This window comes from Aphelocoma coerulescens, chromosome 12 (genome assembly GCF_041296385.1).
Source record: "Aphelocoma coerulescens isolate FSJ_1873_10779 chromosome 12, UR_Acoe_1.0, whole genome shotgun sequence".
NCBI lineage: Eukaryota > Metazoa > Chordata > Aves > Passeriformes > Corvidae > Aphelocoma > Aphelocoma coerulescens.
The window spans coordinates 18,102,957-18,128,232 of record NC_091026.1 but is presented as its reverse complement, the minus strand read 5'-3'; the positions used below and the strand labels follow the sequence as shown (position 1 = coordinate 18,128,232).

Sequence of the window (25,276 nt, the reverse complement as noted above, 5' to 3'; positions counted from 1 at the left end):
ACACCCTGTATACACACACTATAACATCACACCTACAAAACTCTGTCCCAACCAGACCAGCACAAAATCTTGCATTTAAAAGAAAACTAGCAAAGTACAGAGCTTGCTTAAAATTTCATTTATTTGTACTGTAAGCCAAGGGATCATCCTCAACCCAGAAATGCACTGCTCAGCCTCCTTGGGAGCTGTAGCAATCAGTGCAGTTGTCAAAGAAAAATCCACAAGCAATTCAGTGACAGAGAAAAGGGACATTTTTCACACACACGCTCGTGCTGTGCACACACGCACACTGAGCAGTTTCCAGTTTCCACTTTAAGCAAAATGCTGGTGAACTCTATCAATTATACCATTGGAAATAACTAAAATACAGGAGAGGAAGGGGAAATGAGGACACAAAGTCTTTGTAAGTATTTACACATCCCATTATTAAGATAAATGAAGGCTAATTAACATGGAATTAGCCACAAGTATGAAATACAAAATGAATTAAAACTGGTTTCTAAGTAAGATGAATATTACAATCAACTACTGTTAAAACTAAAATATAACATGGTTTTGGGAGCTGTAGTAAAATATAAAGTAATAATTCTAACAACAACAAAAAACAAAGTTACATAATTGTTTTAAAACACTTTGGAGAGCTCAAATTATTGCTTTTTTCCTCAGAAAAAGCCCAGCAGGGGGGAACCTCCCCCATTCTTCCTGCCAGCTGATATTACATTAACAAGAGTCTTCATGTTAAAGCAAATACTTCATATATTTAATAGCTGTTAAGAACATAACTCAGTTCTTCCTAAATAAAATGTAGCACCTCCTGTGAACATAAAAAGCACTGCTTTAATCTCTAATCAGTTCATATGCAATAATGCTTTTGTTTTGTAATGAATTCCACTCCTTCATTTGAATGTGCCCATAGTTGCAGCGTTCTGCTGAATCACAGCTTACACAACCACAGCCTCCAAAACTCCAGAGCCTCAGCACTGGGGCTGCAATTGTCTGGGCAGCAAGACTTTGCTCTGCAGCTTTCTGTGGCTTGGAGACCCCATGGAAATCAGGAATTCAGCCTGCCCAGCACACAGCTCCTCCAGCCTCGTTAGACCTGTGTCAGCTTTACCCTGATACTTGAAAATGAAGACCAAAAAGTAAGCTAATACTTTATACAAGCTCTCAGAATTGCTGGCCTAAAGGTTTACCTGCCATACATTATTTTGAAGTTTTTAAATCAGCAGCTTTGCATTCTTTTCTCTGCCTTCTGGTTCTTAAATCTTCAACGCTCGTTTGGGTTACATTTCAAACTTCTCTCAGTAGTTAGAAGTGTACTCTCTTTAAATTGGCAACTGAACTTCAGCTGAAATAGAAAATCCTAAGGCAAGTTGGAAAGGCATCTCTGCTCAAGTTTAAGCCTCAGTCCCAGGCTTTCAATCACAACAGTCGAGCTGCCTCTGTCCTTCACATGTCAATTTACTGAGGTGGCAAACACTGAGAGATAAGGGCTGGAGTCAGAACACACTGTTTAATCAAACTGTGATTACAATTTCCAGCAGAGGTGCAAACAAGGTTTCTGTTCCTGTCATGCCTGTGAGGTCTGGCAGTTTTGCTGTTCCCTACTCCAAGCCCCTGTCCCAACACTCCCCCGCTCAGCTGCCTGAAGTCCTGCTCTCTGCCAGGCTGTGTCACAGACACTCCCACACTCCAGGGTTTGGGAAAGCTTGTTGGAACTCCATCCCGTGCACATCTTATCTGGCAGCCTGGGATGGCACCAAGGTCGTGTTTTTCCTCCTCTCTGGAGTTGCCAGACAAGGAGAGAGAAACGTGTGAGACAAAAGGAAGACTCCTGGAGTCTGTTTTCTTATGAAACCCTACATTAGCCCTGACTGGATAGGGGAAAATGCCCAAAACTGCAATTCCTCAGAAATCCTGTTTTAACTTTGGGAACGTATCTTTTCCCTCATCTACAGCCCCCAACCATTTCTCTCTGACAAATGTATGACACATACAGGATATCCATCTGTGCCAGTTTTCCTTTCATTACAGGAAGGCTTCATTATCTCACCCTGCTCACCCCGCTCCTACTTTGCCTGTTAGATACAAAAGTGAGCAGTTCCGAGTCGTGGCTGATGTTTTCTGCTGAACAGACTTGAAAAGTAAGATCATTTTCTCTGCTGCTTCCTTGAAGCACTCCTACACACACCCTTGGGGCTTACTCCTAGAAAATGCCCTCTGGGAGTCTGCCCTTGGATCACTGCTCTGAAGGAGTGAGTCTGCTCTTGGATCGCTGCTCTGTAGGAGTGCCCTCACTTCCAGTTCCCCAGGGACTGGGCCCAAGCACCTTTCAGCTACTGCAATTTAAAGAAGCTCTTTGTGCATATCACAAGATGATCACACTTCGGAAATTTAGGCTAAATATAGTATTTTAAATAAACATCAAAGGCATCTTGTATACTTTTTCACTTTGAGGCTATTCATGATGATCCCAGCATAAAGCTCAACTCCCTATCTCTGGAAGTATTCAAGGCCAGGTTGGACAGGGCTGGAGTAACCTGGTCCAATGGAAGGTGTCCCTGCCCATGGCAGGGGGTGGAACAAAATATCCATGATTGTTCCTTCCAACCCAAACCACTCTAGAATTCTGTGGTTCTATGATCCCAGAAATGGAAGTGCCAGGCAGAAATACATTTCCATGCAGGAGAGGGGAGTCAGGGGCAGCACTGGCCATCTCCCAAGGCAGGGATGGAAAACTGTCTGGTGGTGAAACACTTATTACCTGGGGTTGTACTCTTCATTGACGATAGTCTTGGACTGTGCCTAATGCAATTCACATTACCAAGCCAGAGAATATATTCTTAAACTGTAAGGGACTGGGGAGGCAGGCTACAACTGTACTCCACAAAGAAAGGATTCTCCTGCTGTTCTCAGCAACAATCTCAGTAGGCTTCTAGGATTTCCTGCTTTTTGTAATTTCAAGGGTCATTAGGAAATTGGATAAAAAAATATTTTAATTCTGAGTTTCAGTGAAAGAGTTCATATTCTTCATTTATACCCTTCATGAAATGGAGTACAAGACTTAAAACTTCTGTGTAAGAAGAGACCTGCAGTTAGTATCTGTGGTTGGCCCCCAAATAGACAATGACACGATTTTCATAGACCTTCTTCATCGTTTTCTCAATTTGCTTCAAAAATACTTGTGGAATTCTCCCACATAAAGTGTGCACTGTATCCAGAAACTTCGACTGCAGAGGGTAGTACAAGGACTGGAAGAGATTGTCTTCAAATGGAAACTAAAGAAAAGAAAAAATAAGAATTTTTAGTTTTCACTGGTTGTGAAATGGCATTTTTTAAGTTTCTGTAAGAAAAACCTTCCATAGGTGGGAAATGTCTTGTCCCTCACCTGCCCAAGTGTCACCAACCCCATCACTTCACACCCTGCCTGAGAGTGTACTTTTACAGGAATTTTATTAACATAAGGATCCTGTAAGGAAACAGGAGTTTTGGCAAGCAGAGCTGTATGCAGACAACATCTCAAGTGCACACAGGCACTGGTGTCTGTGGGACAAGCTTCTGCCCTCCATGTGCCCAGAGGCTCCATGTGCTCAGGAAGGACAAGCTTTCTCTGGCAATTTATGGACCAGAGCTGCAGCCCCAGCATGAGAAGCTCCACTCCTGCACCTTTTTCCTACCTTCAGTATTACAGAAAATTGGCCTTTTTGATTACTATATACAAAAAAGCAATGTTTGAACCACCCCAAATGCATATGAGGCCAAAGCAACCATGTTTATTTGGATCTGATGGGTTTTACTCAAACACAACTACCCAGCCTGCTCACGGGCAGAGCAATCCCAGTGGAGCAGGAACCCACCCTGGGATAGAAGGAGCAGCTCTGTGGAGGCAGCACTTACATCCCGGATCACTTCGTAGAGGGCCTTGAAGGTGGGCTGCTTGTCATCGTGGTAGACCCCTCTGTTGCCATGCAGGATGGAGACCCCCTCCTCCTCCGCCCCCCGGCAGTTGCTGCCGTACATGCAGTGGTCAGGCCGGTAGTTCCACTGGCAGGGAAACACGTACAGACACTCTGCCCACGTTGGCCAGGGCACACAGAAGGAGAAAAGACAATGTCAGACAAGAGTTACAGTGAATTAAACCAACCTGGGACTGATGATCAGGAAATACTCAGTTGCTTCTTTTGCAAGTATTCCCGGCAGAGACACTTCCTTCCCTCATGGGTGACTACACACCCCAGCTGTTGGTCCTGAACAGACAGGACAACACAAAATCTGGGACCAAACACAACCCAAGGAAGCCCTCCAGAAAGCTGAAGTGGAAGAATCAAACCAGAGCACACACCAGGCGGCACTGTCCAGCGCCCTCTGCCATAGCAAGGAGTTTTTGGAGTGACAGGAATATCTTGGGAAGCACACACAGCAATGAGGGTTATGAAAAATTCTGACTCCTCCTGGAGCCAGCATGGGAAAACTTGCAAAGTACATCCAGTGTTTGCTGCTGAAGCTGTCACAGAGGCCATGGCAATTTGTTACACAGCAGAGCATAAGGGGTGGTGTATTTTATCCACAGCCCTCCAAAGAGTCATCATCCATTAATTTCACAGGTCTAGGTTATTTAGAGATGAACCTAATTTCTCAAAAGGGCTCATAACTCCCTTTCTCCTGGTGATTTTTTTTAAACTCTGTGCACACAGTGCTTGCAATCTGCTTGTCATAAATCACTCCAGTCCCTGCAACCTTTCTGCCTTGGCCCTGGGGAACAATGAATCATGGCTGGTGCCAGCAGGGCATGGCAGAAGCACTGAAGATTGAATTCTTCCCTTGGCCTTTCCCAGCTTCCCGGGAAGCCTGCAGCTGGTCCCATGTGGTTCTTGAAAAGCAGCAGAAAAACTTTCTGAACGTTTTCTTCCCTTAAGGCCTCTCTAGCAGAGTTCTCCAGGAAGGGAGAGCAGTCTTTGGAGATTGGCAAAGGCAGCAGCTCCTCAGGTCCAGGTAACAGAGTTCTCTGTGGTTTTAACTCACATCTGTAAAAAGGCACCTGCAGCAGTCTTGGCCAATTCCCTCCCCAGGCAGTCTCAACAACCCAGAGCTTAAGACCCCAGAATGTCCAGTTTTCTGTGTTAATTGTATCCAGTTCTTTTGTTTTCTTTTCCTGAGCAGTCTGATATTACGCAATTCATAAAAAATTCTTTACCAGTTCCAAGGAAAGGACAGACTGTGGTGCAGAGGAGTCCCCACATGTGGCTTTGACAGAGAACACTCATCACAAAATTAAAGGATTTCTACAATCTTTGTTTTTTTCCTGCACACTTCAGTGAGCAGCTTGAGTTTGACTTCACAACTAGTCCATCCATCTTCTTCTCCATCTCCATCTTCTTCTTTCTCCAGGAGACCATACTCCCATAATATTAATTTCTTTTTGGAAATTAATTCCCACTATATTTTTCCCTAGGACAGGGGGCAATATATGGTGTACCAGGGACACTGATGTTTGACATCTGTCTGCAGTAAACAGATGTTTGCTTTTTGCTTTGCTTCTCCTCACTCCTGCAATTTGCCTGGATTTGGGTATATCCAATTACCTACCCTGTGACTCTTTAGAGAAAAAAGGGAGCAGAATAAATAAAGATAATTCCAAACTTGTTTTATTCTTAAGATCACTTGAGGTGACAAGGTCACATAGGAAACCAGGAAAAGCGGTAAGGATGGATACTCAGCATCCATTTAGAAACATGAAATAAGGTTCTCAGCTTCTCTGGGAAGTGTGTGCTACTCTCCAATGTTTAAATCCCTGCATTTCTCACCAGCAGGACATCGATGACACCATCCTGGTGCCTGCTGAGGCCGGGTCACTCAGTTCAAAGGCTGGAAGCTGCTTTAGATGAGATATTCCAACGGCTGTCTCCACTTTCTGTCTATATTAGCTTTGTTACTTATATGTGTAAGTATCACAAGTCAGCTGAATTTCAGAAAAACAGGCCTTAGCTTTGCAGGAAGTTTGGCACTTTCACATTCAGATAAACATATGAAACAAAAACATTTTTGCAGCTACACCCTGGTCCAGTGACACCCTGAAGCACAGACACAACGTGAACTTCACCCCTTCACTTCATCATTAATTTTATACTTCATCATTTTCTCAAATCTCCAGAAAACAGATTTACATATTCAATGGAAGCAAGTCCAAGCCCCATTACCTGCAGTAATGTCAGAAATATTTTTATAGGTTATAAATCCTATGAGGATGCAGTTACACAGTAACTCCATACCAGAGTATTTATGAATATTATAAATAACAAATAGCAGTTTAAAAATAATCAAGTTCAAGGTATTTTCTCAACACAGATAATCACAACTCCGAGAATCATTCCTTACCTGGGTTAAAGTAAAAAATTATATTTAGCAAATCCTGGTCTCCCCACGTAATGTAATTTTTGTACTTTTGGTATAATGGATGTAACATTTCCTCCCAAGTCAAACCACCTGGTATCAAGCTGTTCTGCAGGGCATGAAAACAAAAGCAAGGGGTTAATATCAGGATCAGTGCTGTGATATCTGACTCAGAGAGGGGCACACAGAGATATCTCTAAATTCTGCTAAGCCATGTCAGACACCCAGGTGAAAAATGAAGAACTGCCAGGAATTGTTAGACCAGGACAGGGCTGTAACAGCAGAACCCACTGTGTTAGTCTAAACAGGAAAACAAGGTCTCCTGGGCCCAGCTCTGATGTCAGCTCCTGCTATTCACAGTCTTTCTATTCCAAGTAACAGGAGGGGAAAAAGGTAAAAAAGTGGAAAAATGCAGGGACAAGGTGAAAACCAAAGTATAAGAGCAAGGAAAAACATAGACTAAAGGTCATCTTCCCTTGGAATTATGGTAGCAAGAGCAATGTTTGTTGTTTATTTTTTTACTCCAGCTGTTCCTGTAAAAATGCAGGAAACCTGTGGCCTTGCCTGAGGAACCACTTGGGGTAAGCAAAGTTTTAGTGATTACAGAATAAGTGCTCAATAACATGGATCTGTCGTGAAAATGTTCCCTTCTCACTTACACCAGTTCACAGTCATTTATCTGCACCAGGATGCAAAAGTCTATTTACAACAGCTGCAAAAATTCCCAGTTTCTCTTGGTACTCACATCAAGCTTTCCAATTTTAAAAACAAGACAGGGACTGCGCTGAAGAGCCTTGAGTTTGTTCTTTCATGCATCTTTTCAGGGAAAAGTAAGAAGTTGGGGAAGCCATTTTTAACATTGCTACCAGACTGCTTCAGCTGCAAGTTCTCACTGCTCCAGCCTTGAGGAAGTTTCATTGATTTTAATAATCACGTTCACAACTGCTTTTAGTATCCAATTATACATATTCCATATTTCTCTGATTCTTTGTATTACGAACTTTAAGTAATTTTACACTAAGCTTTCCAAGATGTGAAAAATACACCAATCCTGAGCTTCTGCAACAGCTGCATTTGTTCTCACCTTGAACTGAGTGCTGCGGATCCGTGTCAAATTCATCAGCATCACGCCGGAGTTGACGCCGGTGGTGCCATAATAAGGGTGACGGGCGAAGCGGCTGTACCAGCCTATCTTGGGGATCTCGTGCTCCGGGGCCATGGCAGCCAGCTGGGTGGAGTTGAACTCTCTCAGGAGGTGCCAGATGTCATCGATGGGCCTCAGGAACAGCACATCAGTGTCCACATAAAGCAGGGAATCCACGTCCTTTAAAATCACCTTTGGGGTTTGCGCAATGAGATGAGAAACAAATCAGCGAGACAACAAACACAAAGAGTATTGGCAAAATGTACTTTTATTTTAAACTGATAATTTGGAAGAGGTTATTGATTTATCAGCTAAATGTAATTACACAGAGGAACAGCAGTTATCAGATTATTGGCTTGTTGTTTGCTGTGGGGTTTTTTTGAACTGCACAATGAAACAGCTACCAGAACACTGGGGCTGGATTAACCTTCATATAAAGCAGCAATCTACCAAGCTCCCAAAAATACCTGCAAGGACTACTTAGTATCTGCTCAGAAGTTACACGTATGTAACATATATTTACAGAGCTCTTTTCAAAATCTCTAAGTGGTGAAGCATACAGTGTTCTCCACTGGCAGAAAGGGTAACCCAGGAGAGCAGAAAACTTCTAAGCTTATATTCAGTATTAATATATACAACTGTTTCACATTAATGAAGACAACCCCATTGATCACAATATATGTGCATCCCCCTGAAGAACAAAATTTGGATGTTAAACCGAAGCGTCACATTAGAACACACCAGGTCGTATTCTGAGCTCTGTTACCAGATTCTGTATAAGGAATAACCACAGTAAAGTTGGTCAGGTCACAAGGGTGTAAACTGCAGATTAGAGCCAGGATATTCCAGCTGTTCCTGCTGACCATGTTCCCCCTTGTGGTTGACCAAATCCTTACACACTCGTTCATTAGTATCCCATGGTGGGACAAATGATCTGGGGCTTCAAATCTTTCTAATGCAATAAAGATCATTACCTACAGATGACCACCAGTTCCAACTGCATTCTTGCTGCTCTTCTTCATTAATTGCTAGAACTGTCCAAAATTTCCTGAAGGACTGAAATTTTCTTACTTTGGTCTCAGCCAAAAACCCTATTTATTTCTCTCTCTTTCTTTGAAAATCAAATCCAAAAGGCTTTGGATTTTCACCATGTTGTGGAAGACAACAATCACTCTCTCATCCAATTGCAATGACAAACTCTCCTATTTATGCAGGTTACAGGAAACTCTACCAAAGAAATTGGGTTTTACATAAATTCTAATGTATTGTGACTGAGGATTACCTGTGAAATAGAGTGAAGATTAGGATTTTCAACAAGTGGGTGAAAAATATCACCTCTAAGCATGCTCAACAGGAATCCACTAAGATGCCAAATCCGTGAGTAAAGACTTAAATGAGATTTTTCACCTGACTGAACACCTTGGGATTCAGACTGACATTTAGTCAAGTTTAACAAATCCCTGACCTGTATTTCTGACAGGATAACTACATGTTCTTCCTACAGAACAGGGCAAGCAAGCAGGAGAAGGAACTGTCTCTGCATTTTAAACTAAAGTTATGCTTACAACAAACTCCAAGTAATCACATTCAACACAATCCAGATCGCTCTGCCTGGATGGAAGATTATAGCAAACAGCATTTTTCCACAAAAAAACCCACAAACCAGCATGTGGAGGTATCAATAAATGAGTGACAAACAGTTCAATAATACACTAAGAGCTCAGAGTAAATATTTGCAGATGTTAAGTATCCTCAAGCCCAGTACTAAAAAACCAAACCAATAAAAAAGACAGCTACTGTAACAGCAAATCAATAGAAGACAGACAGCCTGAAAGGAGAAAAGGGTTGCAGTATAAGGATATCCTGGATATTGTGTATTAATTACTCTGCACTACCTAATTCATAGGGGCCTGCTATATGAAGTCACATAAAATCAAAATACATTAAAAAAAGAAAAATCACCCAAAATTTTATCTAAGACAGGAGGTAACTCTGGAACACAAGCAGAGAAGACTGCAGACCACAGCACACTGCAGACCATGAAAGATTTTTGTCTAAGGGGGCCCTGGTAGAGAGACAAGTTCAGCCATTTTCCAGCAGGAAAAACTTACCCCAGTTCAGGGGGAAGTTTAACAGGTACCTACAGACCCTTGTCATCCTCCCCAAGCATAAGTGACAGCCCGGCCACTGCCTCTTCCTGCAGAAAAACATTCTTTCAGCAGCCTTCAATGCACAAGTAAATTTAAGTTTGTGGAAGTCCATAGACTGTAACAATTTTCCTACAGATTCAAGCAGGTACTTCAGTTCTTTGTGCAATGGCAACCTACCAGCACCTGACCCTACCTGGTATTCCTCCTCTCAGGATTCACATGCCCTCCTTTCTGCTGGTCAAAAGATTCTTCCTTCTCCTGTGTCCAAGGTGTTGCCCTGCAGTGACACCCAACCGGCTAAAAAAAGAGCTGTGTTACCTCCTTTAAGCCTTTCACACTTTCACATGTTAAGACTCCTTTAAACCCTGCAGATGTCAGTTTGAATTGCTCACATCTCTCCTGGCTGTGCCTTGGATAGGGGGGATTTAATTTCACCAACTGCAGCTGTAGGAGTTCCTCAGAGAGCAGAACCTGCAGCACAGGTTAAAAGCAACATGCAGTGAGCTGGAGCAGGAGCTTTGCCACACTGTGTCTGGAGGTCTGAACTCACAAAAGTCATGCAGACACACCTGACAGCCTGGGATTTTGGAAAGGGATGGCCAGAAACACGGCTTGCTGTGCTTGTCTTCCCCTTGCTCTACAGGCACTTACAGCTTAAAAGTGTGATTTTTTTTTTTTTTTTTTTTTGCAGCTATACAGAGTATTCTTAGTAAATCTGTCAAAAAGTTCTGCACAGAACTGGCTATATTTAGCCTGGCACTTCACTTAAATACTCAATTATCTGTAATTTGATTTCACAACTTCTGTCTCCATAGATTCTCTCTGTGTTAGCAAGGTTGGCAAGGAATAACACACCCCTGAGTAAACACACGCTGGTGTACTGTGAAGCTGGGCTACCTAAGGGTTTGTGAGGGCTCATGTGGCAGCTTAGCACAGCTTTATCCAAAATTAGGGACAAATCACAAAGCTTGATGCCGGAGTAACAGTACCACAAAGTTGAGTTACTAAACCTCATTGTAGTAAGAGATTAACTCAAGTTACAGCAGAGACTTTTGTCTAGATAAGGCCCTGGCATCTATTCCCACTGGGCTGGATACTTGAGCATTCCTCAAGAGCAGAGCTGTAACACAGGGATATTGCTAATCTATCTTAAAAGCTCTTAAGTAGATTAAGTGTTTTGAGAAGGGCTCTAAATGTTCATCCAAAAATCATCCAAAAATCCATTAAGCATTTCAGGATACTTTATCTGATTGTTTTGGTAGCTCCAGATGAGCAACACAGAGACAGCTGCAGCCAGCCCTAAGGGACCAACATCCCTGGGACCAGAAGATGTCCCTCACCTGCTGCCTTAAAACCCATGCCAGGAGTACAAACCAGTTCTAAGTGACTGCTGAGAGCATTGCCCTCCTAGTTTAGTGCTAAAGTTTCATTCTGTATTCACAAAAAGATCCACATCTTCCTCCCGGTGTCTCTGCAAATGCCCTGGATGGTTTTATTGCAGCAGAGTGCAGCAAGAGATTGACTTGTGAGATTACACAGAGCCTCCATCTACATCCCCTGCATCTAAGTGGCAAATGTGATCAGATGTCTCAAAATGCCTCTAAAAAATGCAAGATCCTGTACAGTCTTCCTTAATATTTCAGCATCCTGGGTAGATTCAATAAGTTGGGAAATGTGCACCTCAACCTGTTGCCCAGGACAGAACAGTTCAGTACTGCAAACCACAGGGTCACATCCCACAGCTCTACCTTCATCAGTGGGTAAAACCACTGAAAGGTTCTTACCCTATTTTCCCTGAACACATTCCTCAGACCCTCCTGTCCACTTTCACACGCCTGCTGGTGCTGCAGAGGAGATTTCTTTGGCAGGAGAGGCACTTGTGAATCAAAGACTCACATTCCACTCGGGCTTAGCATTATCAGGAGCAAGACAATTTGCACAACTGAGAGCTAAACAGCTGATAAACTCAACTACTGCTCTCCTGGGGTCCTCCCTAAATCCAGGCACATTTCATGCTGCTGCAGGGAAAAATGCTCAGTACGGGGAAGGATAAGAAAAAATTACGCTGATATTTTGCTGGTATTTATTAAAAATAAAAGTCAAACTAGTTCTCTAAACAGTAACACTTGGAACCCTCTGCTCCCACTGTGTGCAGACAGTTCAAATGGGATATCAGAACCCAGTTATCAAACACCAAAAAACCAAAATAATGGCTGGAATTACCCAGAAACAGCCCAAGGTTATCAGCCTGTGAACTTGAGCACCAAAGCTAAGGGGACTCACAGGACATTTGCCACCTCAGCTACGACTACAGCTTGTTTTCCTTACTATACCCACATCAACTCCGTGTCAGCTGCAACTCCTCTTGGACAGCCCCTCCTACACAAAGCCATAAACCTCAGCCTCACCACATACAGCATTTTGCAACTGCCCCTGGAGAAACAAACATCTACAGTCCCAGCTGCCCTCTCATTCTTGTAACACAGTGTGCAACAGTGTAATATTCCTTAAAGGAAGTTGCTGGAGAACTTCAGCAACGTGAGGGACAAAAAGGAATCAATAAAAGCACTGTCCAGCCTGAAGGAATCAGCATGAATGCATATCCCCTTTCTGTCCTCAGAACAGTGATGAGAAATAAAAGCTAAATCATTCCTATGATTAGTATTCCAAAATGACAGACAATACCACAGAAGAACAGAGATTTCTGTTTACCCAGTACATCCTGACACTCTGTATGGAACAAGCTAACACTAAGGGATTCTTTTCCAGGTGATACAAATATTTACTCAGGGGAGAGAGGACCCCTGCTGAAGTTGGAGTTACTTCCAGCCCATCTGGCCTTTGTGCCGTTGATAGTCCACCCCTAAATGGCAGATCAGCAGAACTGCTGACAGCACATATTTTCTCACATATGTATTCACAGGCTACGTATCTGGACGTGCAGCTGTCTCCTGATTGCTTCCATCTGAGAGGGGAAAGATTTCTTTGTCCCCCCCCCCCCCACTTCTCCTAAGACAGCGATGAAGAAATCTGGATTATGTGAACAGCTTGTCACTTCACTGGAGTCACCCCAATCAACAGCAACCCACAAGATATTTTTGATAGATGTTCTCAGTTCCACAGAAATTGCTTTATGCAAATGTTCCTTCAACTTCTGATATGCAAAACTGGTATCAACACTTCTCTCCAAGTTTATGACACTGAGTATAATACAACTTTTCAGTGAACTTGAAGATCCCAGGATACACCAAGCTCTTGCATGAAATCCAACTTCAAACACACTGGAATTATTACCTTAAGGGCAATTCTGACAGTCTTGGAAAAAAGAAAGAGAACTCAGGGAAAAGGGGTGGCTGAGAGCATCAGTTTAAGGGCTAACATATGGAAAGGAAGATGGTGGGTAAAGAGGACATGTTGTAAAGAATGTTATTTATGAAAGGCACGCAGCATCTACCCCAAAAGATCTGCCCTGAGAGAGCTCTCACACTCTCTCTGGAGCCTGGAGAGCCCTAGGAGCTCAGGGAACTGAAGACAAATCAGAAACACACATCCTTTGTTAGCCAGGAAAAAGCCAGGCTGGATTTCTGTGTTGTTTTTTTACAGTGTCTTAAGCACAGACTAAAATATCTTTAAGCAGATGTTTCAGACTGAAAATGGCTTTAGTATTACACCAGCAAAGCTTCCTTTCTGTGGAATTAACCTTTTCCTGAAGCAACCTACTCAGAAACCCAGGTGCCTTACCGGAAGAAACAGACGCTGGGCAGCACATGGTTTGAATAACTTTTTCCATTCCTGAGCATTTCCTACTGAGAAGGTTATTGGGTAAATGTTGGACTCAAACTTCTTTGTATATGAGGAAGGCCACTCCTTTAACTGAAAGAGATGGTGGGAGGAAAACAGACACTACACATTATACAGCTTTTGTAAAAGAATGCATGCATAAGGAATTTGTAACTGTGTGAAGTAAACAACACGCTCAGCTGCTACTCATTGATTTCAATTTAACTTTTCTCAAAAATTTACAACTTATCACTTACTCATTTATTTATTTACCAAATGACAAAGAAACTCACCTTCTTCTCAAATTCAGGCTTAAGGGAATCCTCGGCAAAGATGTGGAAGCAGAGCCTCCTGTTGCTGAACAGAACTGCTGATTTCAGCATGATCAGCGTCTCCTCCAGCCGGTCCCCACATGCCACCACTGCCAGATGCATGCACTGTAAGGATGGGGGCTCCTTTGGATGTTTCTGCTCCCCAGGCTTCCTGAAAATTCAGAGATAGGCATATAAAAATTACTGAGGTAGACAGTATCCCACATTAACGGACATCAGGGTGGTTGATTTTTTCCTTCAGCATCATTTTGCAAGGGATCAGGAGTTTTTTTCTGGTTAGATGTCCACTAACATGCAAATGGCATGCTAATTTTTGTCAATGAGACCGATAAATAGTGTTACAATCACAGCACAAAGAAACAGGCTATTTTCAGAAATTTTCTGTTATTCCTTCATTTCTGGGTTTGCAAAAATCACTGCACTACAGACACCGATGAAGCCAATTCCACAGCACCTCAAACCAGATACCACCTTGCTCTGTGCAAATGACAGCTCTTTCCCCAGCCCAGAGGTCAGGAAGCCAGAACAGAGTTACAACTACCCAGCCAACTTTCTAACACAATGCAGATGGCACAATGGCATCCAGCAACTTCATTTCCAAGCCCGTAATGGAAGAAGACATCCATACTTTAAAAAAATAAACCACTCCATCCATATGTAAATTGTTCTAACAGTTAATTAATTTTGCCATTAAAGATGCATGCCTTAATCCTGGCCTGAAGGCACTGGCAGAGTTTCAAAGGATTGCTGTCCATTTCACCCCATGGAATCCATGAGATTTTGCTAAAACAGAGATTTTTGAAAACAAATACATCACATCCCAGATGAATCAGACTATATTCCAAGGGCCAAACTGGGATTTTCACCTAGCACCCACCTGCGTCAGCTTTAAGTACATTTCAGCCAGATACAGGGAGCACAGTAAGAGGCACACTGAAGCTCCCTGCTAGCCAGAAAAATCAGGTTCTCCTGGGGAGTTGAAGACCTTTTGAAAACATTCTCTTGGTTCTGTGTTTAGCGTGGAAGTAAAAACTGCATCCTCCAGGAATGCTTCCACCATGGTGTATCCACATTCCAGCACAGATGGCACTTAGCCTCTATTACATGGGATGGAGCTGACCAAGCAACTAAATCCCAGGCACAGTAATCATTCCAGGAGAGTTCAAAAGGCAAACCATAGATCACTGCCTGTTCTGGACATACCTCTGAGCAGAGGACATCAATCCCAGCCCCTGCTCAGCACACACAATTACACACACACAGTTCATCACCAAAGTTAATGCTACAAACAGAAGTTCTAAATAAAGAGAAAAATATCAGTTTTAAGCTGTTATTATTTTTTTCCAGACATTGAAGTGCTGCTCTGTGTAACAACAGCATTCTACCCTTCAGAGTAACCCACCTATGTGTAAAGGAGCACCAGCCACTGGCACTTCACTGACTATACAAAGCAACACATTTCATTAAGCGTTTAAAGTCTTCTGCTTTAGTCTTAATTAACCCCCAATTTCATCAGTGTATAAATAATGGAATAGTACATCTATGTGAAGTGGTGTTTACTTTCCAACCTATTAGCGTAAAAATCGCTGAATTATGGAAGTGAATAATTAGCTGCTCACACAGATCACCTTTTCCCCCTTCTCCCTATCTGTTTAATGTTTCCCCTTAATTGAGTCTCTAAATCAAGCCATACACAGTCTAGGAGCTGCTTTGATGTAGCTTCTGGCAATGGAATTCACTGGGAGAGGGACTAAACCCTGCACTTTTATTGCAACATTTCAAAATCCCACACCAAAGCACTCAGCTTTCCTGAGCAGTTTTAGCCATGGTGAGCTCTGCATTACACAGCTGTTTTGCAGTGAAAAATCCAGTATGTGTGGACAGCACTTCCAATGGACAGACTCAGCAGAAGCAATCCTTGGTGAAAGCAGAATGCCTGGAAGGCCCATGGGAGTAGGGATAACGAGAGACAACCAACACAGACACTGTGGGAGAGAAAGCTGAGCCTTGGAGGTGAGGAATTAACAACAGTGCAGGGGTTCAGAACTCTGGAGTGGCCTGAATTGGAATAAAAATCCCAGAAAAAGGAGCTATTTTAACTACATCAGTCATAATCTGGGACACTGAGGGCAATAACCACTGACAGAAGTTGCAATGAGGTACTGAGAGAAGAATTTTGGGACACAACATTTTGCTTTTTTTTATAAGTAGCTAAAGAAACCTAGAGGACTGTGAAAACAAAGGTGAGCTTGAATGGGAGATAAAAAAAGTGCCACAGCAGGATGCATTGACTGCAGTTTTAACTTAGCCTTCCAAAAATAACAATTATCCAGACGCCTGAGAAGGGGCAGGTGTAGAGGCAAAGTCAAACTGCTCGGAGGGCAAACAAGCAGATCATGGCAAAGAACATCCCAGCTCTCCTTCCCTGCTCTGTTCATACAAGCACCTCATACAGGGCAAGGAGAACAGAAGGGACAGAGAGGAACAACAGCTGGATGAAAGGATAAAGATGTGTAGGATATAGCCAAGTTGTCCTACCTGCAAAATGGGAACAGCTGTCACAGTTCTAAGAATTTCCTACCCCAAGAGCCTCCCAAGACATTAAAAAGCCCGTAGATCCACAGAGTAATGCAATTATTATCATTAGTCAATTCTTCCGAACATTTATATTCACTCCTTTATAGTTCAACTTGCCTGTTATGAACAGTCTGTAGTTGGATTTTATAACCTAAATTAAATGTTTAAATGCATCAAAAGCAATGCAGAGACCTGGGACCTAAAGTTTAATGTGTTTGACAAGAACAAATACAGAAACTAAGATTAAGCACTCCAGAAAGCATCACAAAATACTTGCAGAACACATCCCCATGGAGTGACTGAAGACAGAACTCACTAAGATGGAGCACAATAAAATATTTATAGCAAAGACCTTCCAACAGTACAGAGCAACTCCCATCCAGTTGCTCACTGGTATTTTATTTACTACATGCAATTTTTTCAGAAAGGCACTGACACAGCAGGAGCAGCCTGAGTGTTCAAGCACAACAGTGTGCATTCCTAGGTCTTAAAGTTTAGATTACATGTAATTTTCTTATTAGTCACAGCCAAAGTGTCTCAAACATAATTAACCCAAAACCTGTCTAAATCAATCCAAATCCATTCAAAATAATGCATTACTGAGCCTGCTAATCTATTCAAGCCTTCAAATTTATTCCTGAGAGAAAGATAATGCATGCAGACGCTTCCAAAATGCAATATAGTTGTTAATTTTTGAAACCTTCTTCCTATTATGATCTCATTTACTTTTGCAGCACAAAAACAAGGGTAGATTTAGGCGTTGTATCAAAACTGGTGATTCACTGAACAGGCTCCTTCCCTGAAAGCCACCCCTGAGTCAATGTCCCAGCAGCGGCTCCATGGTATGAAACACATTTCCTTGCACACTTTGAAATAGAAATGTTTTTAAATCAACATTTCTCACTTTGCAGCAATTGCACAAAACCAATTGTAGCTGCCATCAATCCAAAAATGGCTGAAGTTTCCACCTTCTCCTACAACTCAGAGAAAGGGAAATAACCCACTGAAAACCAGAATGGATGTTTCTCTCTCTTTTCATGAAGTGGGTTCTTTACAAAACAAGTATGAAATACTTGGGGCTTCAGCATGTTATTATCAAACTCAAGCCAAGCTTGCATGTGTGTGTGCACAGGCTGCACAGAAAGAAAAAGTATCTTGACAGGTTGCCATGCAAGGGATGTTTTGCTTTGAGAAAGTTACTTTCAGGGAACTAAATGTGCTGGCAAAGGTTCACTTCCCCAGCATTGCCATGCCGGTTTAAGAGAGAGCGTGGTCACATCTGCCCTTCAAATGTAAAACAATCCTCCCTCTTTTTGATACTTTGCACACATTGGTTTGGCATGTATTTAAAATTTATAAAAAAAGTCTTACTGAAGGCATAGGAATTGCTACTTCCAAGAGAAATGAGCACTAAAACCACCATGAAAAATCAAGTTTTCAAAGCTAACCAGAGACTTACCTAGATTTGTCAAAATTATCTAATGACCAAAGCAGGACACATGAACGTCATTGCTAACACTTGTGAAGCACCAGCCAGCTAGTGATGTGTGCCTACACTAAGCTTTTATCATGTATAGCTACTTATGTTAGAAGGCTTCTGCACTTCTTAAAACCTGATGTCTTCTGTTATTTCGTGACTACAGAAAGCAGTATTACAAATCCCAGTTAAAATTCATCTTCCCTGCAAGATGCTGAGTCTCATGAAGCAAACACAAACCCTAAGTAACACCTTTGTTTCTGAGCTGAGCCCAAAATTTGCATCCTCTGATCCAACTACACAAACCAACTTGGCAAAACTGAACTCAAACGTTTTACATTCACGCAGACAGAACTTCACTAAGGTTCTGTTGATCAATCATGCAGTCTCATATAAGCATGTACACTGTGATCACATCACAAGCTCTTACACAGTCCTGATCAGATTTGTTATTATCATGAAGGAATCCGCTAGACAAGGTGGGATTTCTCACATCAAATTAAAAAATAATGTTCCTTTGCTCATAAGGAAGAACTAAAATGATAATCATGACCTGTTTCTTACAATCCAAATTCAAGCCCCCCCCCCACTGCTTTCAGTTTAGCTTGGATCAGGCTTTTTAAGGCCAGCAGATCCCACCACCTGACACCTTTCCAAGCAGGCAAGCATCACCTCCACTTGAAACACTTATGTCACACCCCCCACAAAAATTCATTTTTAATGGATACCCTCACCTGAGTAAATTTTAGTACTAACTAACACAATAGAGAATCTTTCAGCAAGTGGCTGAACAGGACCCACAGAATTGTGCTTCTCAGCTATACAAACTCCTGCTGGGGCCAATGGCACAGGATCATGAGGGGAAAAAAACAACCACCAAACCCCACAAAACCCCAAAATTTTGAAGAACGTGCATGGTTTGAGTACTGAATTCCTCCTTTTTTGCTGTTGTGTTGCAGACCTTGTGAAAAGTACTTGCAAAGTCAACGAATAATCAAAAAGTTAGATAATGTCAAATTGTGAAACAAGATGCCACTGAAAAGCTCATTGAAATGGAATGGTTGTTTACTCTCTCTGGCAGTTCCATACTTTCCGGACTCCCTCCTTCAGTGTTCTTCTTGTTTTCCATGATAATCACAAAGATATGCCTTAAAGAAAAATGACTTCAGGAGGTACAGTTGCTAGTGGAAATAATCCTGCTTTAATACCGGCATTTGAATTCTGTCCGTGGCCCACTCTCAGCCCCAGAAAACATCTCCTGCATTCAGTAGGGCAACAATGCTGGGGAGAAACCAACTGCTTTAATAAGTTAAGGAGTAAGGGCTCAAAAAACAGGAATAGTCTTTCATTCAGAACATCTCTGTGAAATCATGAAGCAGAGGCACAAAGACATACCAAGTTAATTAGATATATGAGGTCACACTGACCATAATATAATTGGAATGCAAAGGGGAAAACAAATCCTCCACCCACCGAAAGCTGCCCTTTCTCAACTAATTAGTTTTTTAAAAAATACCCTGCCTGTAAGGTGCTGGGAGAGGAAACACAACACACCACGATTTAAAACTCCTTTAAAGTTCTGCTAAATCAATTTACATATAAAAAACATTCAAAACAAAAAGCTCGAAAGCTTAAAATCTGCCAGTGCCTCTACAGTTTGGAACCCAGAGGCAGCACACGGCAAAAACCAGCCGCCCTCCCTTTTCCCTGGAAAACCCGCAAAGTGCAGCTCCCGAGGTGACAGCAGCTCCTCATTCCGGACAGCGAGTACCACACTGCCCACGTCAGACTCCGAAACGAGGCCAGAACTAATGGAAAAGCCGCTATTTCAGAAGCTGCTCACGCAGAGGAGGGAACCCCCGCTCGGGCACAAGGAAAACCTCCACGCGCTTTCGTGGCATCTCTGGCAACTATGCTGCCGGTGGAAAGACGCAGGGAAAAGTCAGTTCTTGTGAACCCCGGCAGTTCGCACAAGGGTCTCTCATCACCGGTCAATCGTGGGGGAAGAACATCTGGGAGAGAGAAGCGCCCGACGCACCGGCACCAAAGCGACACCGCCGAGGGGACCCGCGGGGCGGGCGGGTCACGCGTGGGGCTGGCACGGACACAGCGGGCAGGGAATTCCCGAGGGCAGGGGCCGGGGGATGGAGCCGCCCCCATTACCTGGCGCTGGCGCTGCCGCCGCCCGCGGGGCTCCTCCTCGGGGGGCTCCGGCCGAGGCGCGGCGGGCGGCGGGCGGGCGCGGAGGGCGCGGGCGGCGGGGCCGCGCTGCCCGCCAGCAGATAGAGCAGCAACAGCACGGCCAGGCACAGCAGGGCCGCCGCCACCTTGCAGGGCCGCCGCATGGCCGGGTCAGCACGGCCGCATGGCCGGGTGGGCACCGCGGCACGGCCGGGCCAGCAGCGCCGTGCGGCCGCGTCCCGCCGGCCGCATCGCCACAGCCCGGCCCGAGCGGGGACGTGGCCGCACAGCCCGGCCCGAGCGGGGCGGGGCGGGGCGGGCCGCGCCTACCGTACTGTCTGGAGTAGCCGCCCGGGCCCGGACCGCCCCGGCACGGCGGGCAGCGGCCGTGCCAGAGCCTGGTGGTCCTTAACGGGGCGGCACAGCGAGGAGCGCCAGGCACGGACCGCGGCTCCTCAGAGATGCCTTTGGTTTCACGGGTGGGCAGTGCCGGGAGAGCGTGAGCGCGCACAGCAAGGTGAGCAGGAGAAAAAGGGGAAACTCGTCTCGGCAGCGAGTTTCCGCTGGCTGTGCTAACAGGGAAACCGAGTCTCCCTCCGCCTTGCAGCCCCAGTTTATCACCTACAGACAGTACGCATTTCTCACTCCACCTGCACTGAAGGCAGGTACACGATAAAGTGCAATACTTGTAGAACTGTGAAGGAACAAAGCGCTCACTCACTTGTGGGTGGCTTTGAAGTTGTCCCCATGTGACCCATCCTAGCAGTCTTCTGTGGGATATCAGCAGAGATCGTAACACTGAATTTCACAGAAGTAAATCTTACTTGGGCTCATATTCTATGACCTTTAAATGTAGAGGATGACAGAAGTACAAGAATTCTTGCTGCCCCATGGAGCTGGACTACCACCTGTGCAAAGAGTGGCGACACCAACGCTGCAACGGGGAGAGAAGGGAAAGTGGAGCCTCACAAGTCCCTCCCAGGGTTTAGTACTGGAGGAGCCTCACGTGTCCCTCGTGGAGCCACTGGAAGTGACGCTGGCATTCACTTGGCAGCGGAACTGGACAGCCTGTCCATTTTACACTGCTGACCCCACATGCTTTCAACAGTGGTATCCCAAAATGTACTTTGCCTTAGCACCAGTCCAAAAGCAATGAACAATTACTCTTTCAGAGTTTCATCCAACTCGGATTGTGGCCAGATATGAAAATGTAAATTCTTTCATGCTAAGAGAAAATAGCAATACTAAATGAGAAACTACAGAAAAGCCACAATGCATAAACATATGCTCTTTCCTCAGAATATATACACTGTAATAAAACCCTACCAAACTTTATACTTAATGAAAAAGAGTACCAGTAGCAACCTGCTGCAATCCTCAAGCTGTTCAAATGTGTGATTTTTGTATCATCAATACAATCGCTTTCTTCTCTAGATGTGTAAATTAAGCTCTCTTAGTAAGTTTGGTTTGGATTACCATTTCCAAGGCAGCCAGATTTACTCATTATTATTAGCCACCTAGAGCCAATTGTGCTTATAAATTGCAAAGCTTCATGTTTCTATTTCTCAAGCAGACAGCAAGTTGTCCTAATTACTTTCCCAAAACATTGTAGCTAGTGCATTTTAATTCTTCAGTGCTCCATTAAGTATATACCAGCCAAATCCCCTCATCAGAAAGATGCAATAAAAGATGTAGTCTTTGACATTTTCACATAAAACTTTTTCATTACAGTTCTAAAAAAACTCAGCATGTATTATTTTACAGAAGAAAGCAAGACACGCTCATTAGAGATGCTACTTCATCCTTTACTTGGATGGAAAAGCAGAATGGCCGATGCACCACTTTCTTCACTAAAATCAGTACATAAATAGTTCTTTTACAACAAAGGTATTAGCACAAAAAAAAAAAAAAAAAGGCTGTGAGTTCTTAGGCTCTAAAAAAATAATTCTGAGGCAGTCTTGGAAAGTATCAGTTAGACAAGAATAAATTCTCAGATGAAACTTCTTTATCTTTCACAGACTTGTCCTGCAAATTTGAATTTACCCAGAGAAGATGGTGGTTACTGGTTCATAATCCAGCTTCCTGTCCAATACACTTATTACAGATTACTTTGGCAAGGTCCAAAAGTTCATTAGTGCTCAAGTTCTCTAGAAATGCATCAGAAGTTTCTGAGGACATGACTGAGGCCTTGGTCCAAACCAAATCAGCAGCTGAAATGAGATAGCATTAACTTCTTAATATAAAAAGAAAAGCTTTTTCTATGCCTTGCATCTTCAGTTTCTGCACATGAAACATTGGGACACAAGGAAGTTTCGGCTGAACATTAAAACCATCCATCAGTTTTAAATTTTGGAGAAATTTAAAAGGGAGAACTATTTATTTTGAAGCAAATTATTTAATTTTTGTGCAGTACTTGAACTGCTGGTTCAGTTCAGTTCAAGAGTGAGGAAGTTTTCTCATAAAGAGATGTCATATTCACTGGATTTCCAGCCTGGAAGTTTGTCTGTCTACTTTTTTTTTTCTTTTTTTTTTTAAAAAAAACTTTATTAGGAAAGGTTACATAATTATGATTTTTCCCTCCAGGAAAAATATTTGAATGCATTTCAGAAGGGCAGTAAGAAGAAGACAGTCAGTGCCATTTAAAAATGTAGAGAATTATCTGGAACCAGAATACCTCTCATGGTGTGAAGGCAGGAAAATTAGATTAATTCTATATTAGGTGCTATGTTTAATAAATTATAGTGTATAAACCAACTTTTCTGCTATTGAAGCTTGTTGTTCTCCTTAATGCTGTATTTCTTTTGATCCATCAGGATCTGCCTGCTGTTCACCCTTGTTAATGTTTGCATTAATCCAGTAGTTTAGAAGAGCCTTATGTAATTGGGAATTCCCACTCTGACACTGCTCGTGGGGTCACTCTTCTGTTTACTCATCTTCTACCTCACCTGCAGCAAAGGAGAAGACAGAAGAGTGTAAACATAACAGACACAGCGCATTTGTTCACAGGAATTAGTACTGGATCACCCACTGGTTTCACAGGAAAGAAACAAACCATCTCCCCACCACTCAAGTTCAATTTCCACACTTCTTTATAGAAAGCAGCTGCTGAAATAAAATATGTTCCGTCTGCGCAAGATATTTTATGCAATCGCAGGTAAGAATTCATTCTTTTCATTTGTCCAGATGACAGATTGCGATTTTTACCCTAAATGACCTAGCTTTACACAGTTACACTGCCCACGTCCACGCTGACTGTTAATCATTCCCTTTCTAACAACTCTTGCAAACATCAGGAGACTTCATCAGATTTACGGACAGCAAGAATTTAAATCGCGGCACGTTTCTGCAAAGGAGCAGAGCTATAAACACCGAGCCCCGGGCGCAGAGCCCGCAGGACGCGCGGCGGGAGGCCCTGAGGGGAGGCGGCCGTGTGGGGGCGGGCCCGTCCCGACTGCGCAGGCGCAGCTCCGCCCCCGGTGCGGGCGGGCGCGGGAAGCGGCGGCGTGGGGGGTGAGTGAGCGAGCGAGCGGTGCGGGCGGGCACGGTCGCGGCTCTTCCCGGCGCTATTTCCGGGGTTCTCCCGCTGCCAGCCGCCTCTCCCGAGGGCTCTGTTCCCTTGGGGGGCCCTCAGGGGGGTGGCTAAGGGGGGGGACGGCCGGAGGTCGGTGCGTGGCCCGGTGTGACGGCAGCGGAGGGAGGCTGTGTCCAGTTCTGGGCTCCTCACCGCAAGAAAGACAAGGAGAGGGTCCAGTGGAGGGAACAAAGGTGATGAGGGGTCTGGAGCGTCTCTCTGATGAGGAGAGACTGCTCATGGTGAGGGAGCTGGGCCTGGTTAGGCTGGAGAAGAGAAGATTGAGAGGGGATCTCATTAATGTACATAAATACCGCCAGTGGGTGTCAGAGGACGGGCCAGACCCTTTTCAGTGATGTTCAGCGATAGGACGAGGAGCACTGGCCGTAAAATGAAACACAGAAAGTTCTGCCTCAACATGAGGAAGAACTTTTTCCCGTGCAGAGTGGCGGAGCAGGCTGCCCGGGGGGTCGTGGAGCCTCGCTCTGTGAGGGCATTCCGAGCCCGCGGGGGGTTCCTGTCTCACCTGCTCCAGCTCCCCCTGCCTTGGCCGGGGTTGGACTGGAGGATTCCCCGGGACCCTCCCAGTCCCAGCGATTCTGTGTTTCAGCGCCGAGCCTCTCATGTATCATCCCTGTCCCTGCCAGCTCCTCCCGGTCCTGCTCCTTCTGCATTCCCCTAATGCACAGCCCTGTCCGCACAGGAAAGGCTGGGAAGCGTGTTTATTTGAGATACCTGGGGTTTGAATGTTGTATCTCAGTGGTTCCTCGGCTGTGAGACACCAGGGATTTGTGTGGGACCCCCCCGCAGGTGTTTGGGGTGATTAATTTGGGCCGTGGATGCAGCAGGAGCACGCGGCAGCGAGAGCTGGGCCTGGCTTTGGGGAAAATAAAAATGCAGGCTGGCAAATCATCCCTGAAGGCTCCAAATGAGCTATTGGAGTTTTGCTGCCTCTTACCCCAGCTTGTGTTGAGAGAAGAAGAAAGTCCACAGGAAAGCACATCAGGTGTGCAGGTGTTCTACAGGCCAGGTGCTTCCTATTTAGTTACAAGTCAGTGAAACACGTGGCAGCTTCTCAGCCTGGAAAGGGTGGGAATGTTGCCCCTGGAATGACATGATACGGTGAAATGGGGAGTTTTGATTTTTTTCATGCTTGCTAAACAAGGCTGAATACCCATATGAGAGAAAGAGTGATCTGTTAATTTAGGCTTGTTAATGGTTTCTGGCTGTTCATGAAATTGTTAGAATGGGGGTAAGTTCAGTAAAGATAACTGAAAGTTAGTGAAAAGTAGCTCTTTTCCAGGTAATAGTTTTATTCTGTGTTTTTTGGTTAAAAATATTTTTGTTTTAAAAAGCTAAGTTTCAAAACTGTGTGACCCTTTGTAAAGACACCCCCCAAAGCAACCAAAACCCCAGTCCTTGACTGGGTTCTAAGTTAAACCTGAGAAAAGAAGCTATTGAGGGGTCAGACAATTGTACATGAGGTGAATAGTAGTGTGTAAATTCCTTCTGTCATGCTAAATATATACATATGCCAATGTATATACATACATGGGGTTCTGAGGGATGTTATTCTAAACTGTCCTTAAATTTGTTGCCCTTATTCTGGCTAATATGTGTGTGAATTATAGAAAACAGCTCTATTTTTGGAAGTATTACTGGGTTTTAGTATTT

The 25,276-nt window shown here is 43.9% G+C and overlaps 2 protein-coding genes and 1 long non-coding RNA gene across 7 annotated transcripts in view; 1 reads left to right on the top strand and 2 right to left on the bottom strand.

Moving 5' to 3' along the window:
• Nucleotides 1-103: 103 nt before the first annotated feature.
• Nucleotides 104-21,753, bottom strand: GXYLT2 (glucoside xylosyltransferase 2). 2 transcript variants are annotated; one of them, XM_069027946.1, is made up of 7 exons: nucleotides 20,753-21,753; nucleotides 13,758-13,947; nucleotides 13,426-13,557; nucleotides 7,475-7,726; nucleotides 6,376-6,499; nucleotides 3,898-4,070; nucleotides 104-3,278 (listed from the first exon to the last, which is right to left on the bottom strand). In XM_069027946.1, exons 2-7 carry the CDS (start codon nucleotides 13,896-13,898, stop codon nucleotides 3,096-3,098), a joined length of 1,005 nt encoding a protein of 334 aa, XP_068884047.1. In that variant the 5' UTR covers nucleotides 13,899-13,947; nucleotides 20,753-21,753; the 3' UTR covers nucleotides 104-3,095. The 2 variants fall into 2 exon arrangements, with proteins under 2 accessions (XP_068884047.1, XP_068884046.1); XM_069027945.1 differs by lacking the exon at nucleotides 20,753-21,753 and adding an exon at nucleotides 20,014-20,288.
• Nucleotides 21,754-21,865: 112 nt separating this feature from the next.
• LOC138117537 (uncharacterized) lies at nucleotides 21,866-23,430 on the bottom strand. Its single transcript, XR_011154691.1, has 3 exons — nucleotides 23,084-23,430; nucleotides 22,787-22,976; nucleotides 21,866-22,241 (listed from the first exon to the last, which is right to left on the bottom strand). It is a non-coding gene; the product is annotated as an uncharacterized lncRNA (long non-coding RNA).
• Nucleotides 23,431-23,467: 37 nt separating this feature from the next.
• SHQ1 (SHQ1, H/ACA ribonucleoprotein assembly factor) overlaps nucleotides 23,468-25,276 on the top strand; it is a 40,441-nt gene continuing 38,632 nt past the window's right edge. For 2 of the 4 annotated variants that reach the window (XM_069027826.1, XM_069027825.1), the window contains exon 1: nucleotides 23,685-23,796. The gene's annotated coding sequence lies outside the window, so the exon portion shown is untranslated. Of the gene's footprint in view, nucleotides 23,542-23,684; nucleotides 23,797-25,276 lie in introns of those variants that run through there. The other 2 variants (XM_069027824.1, XM_069027823.1) reach the window with 2 other exon arrangements.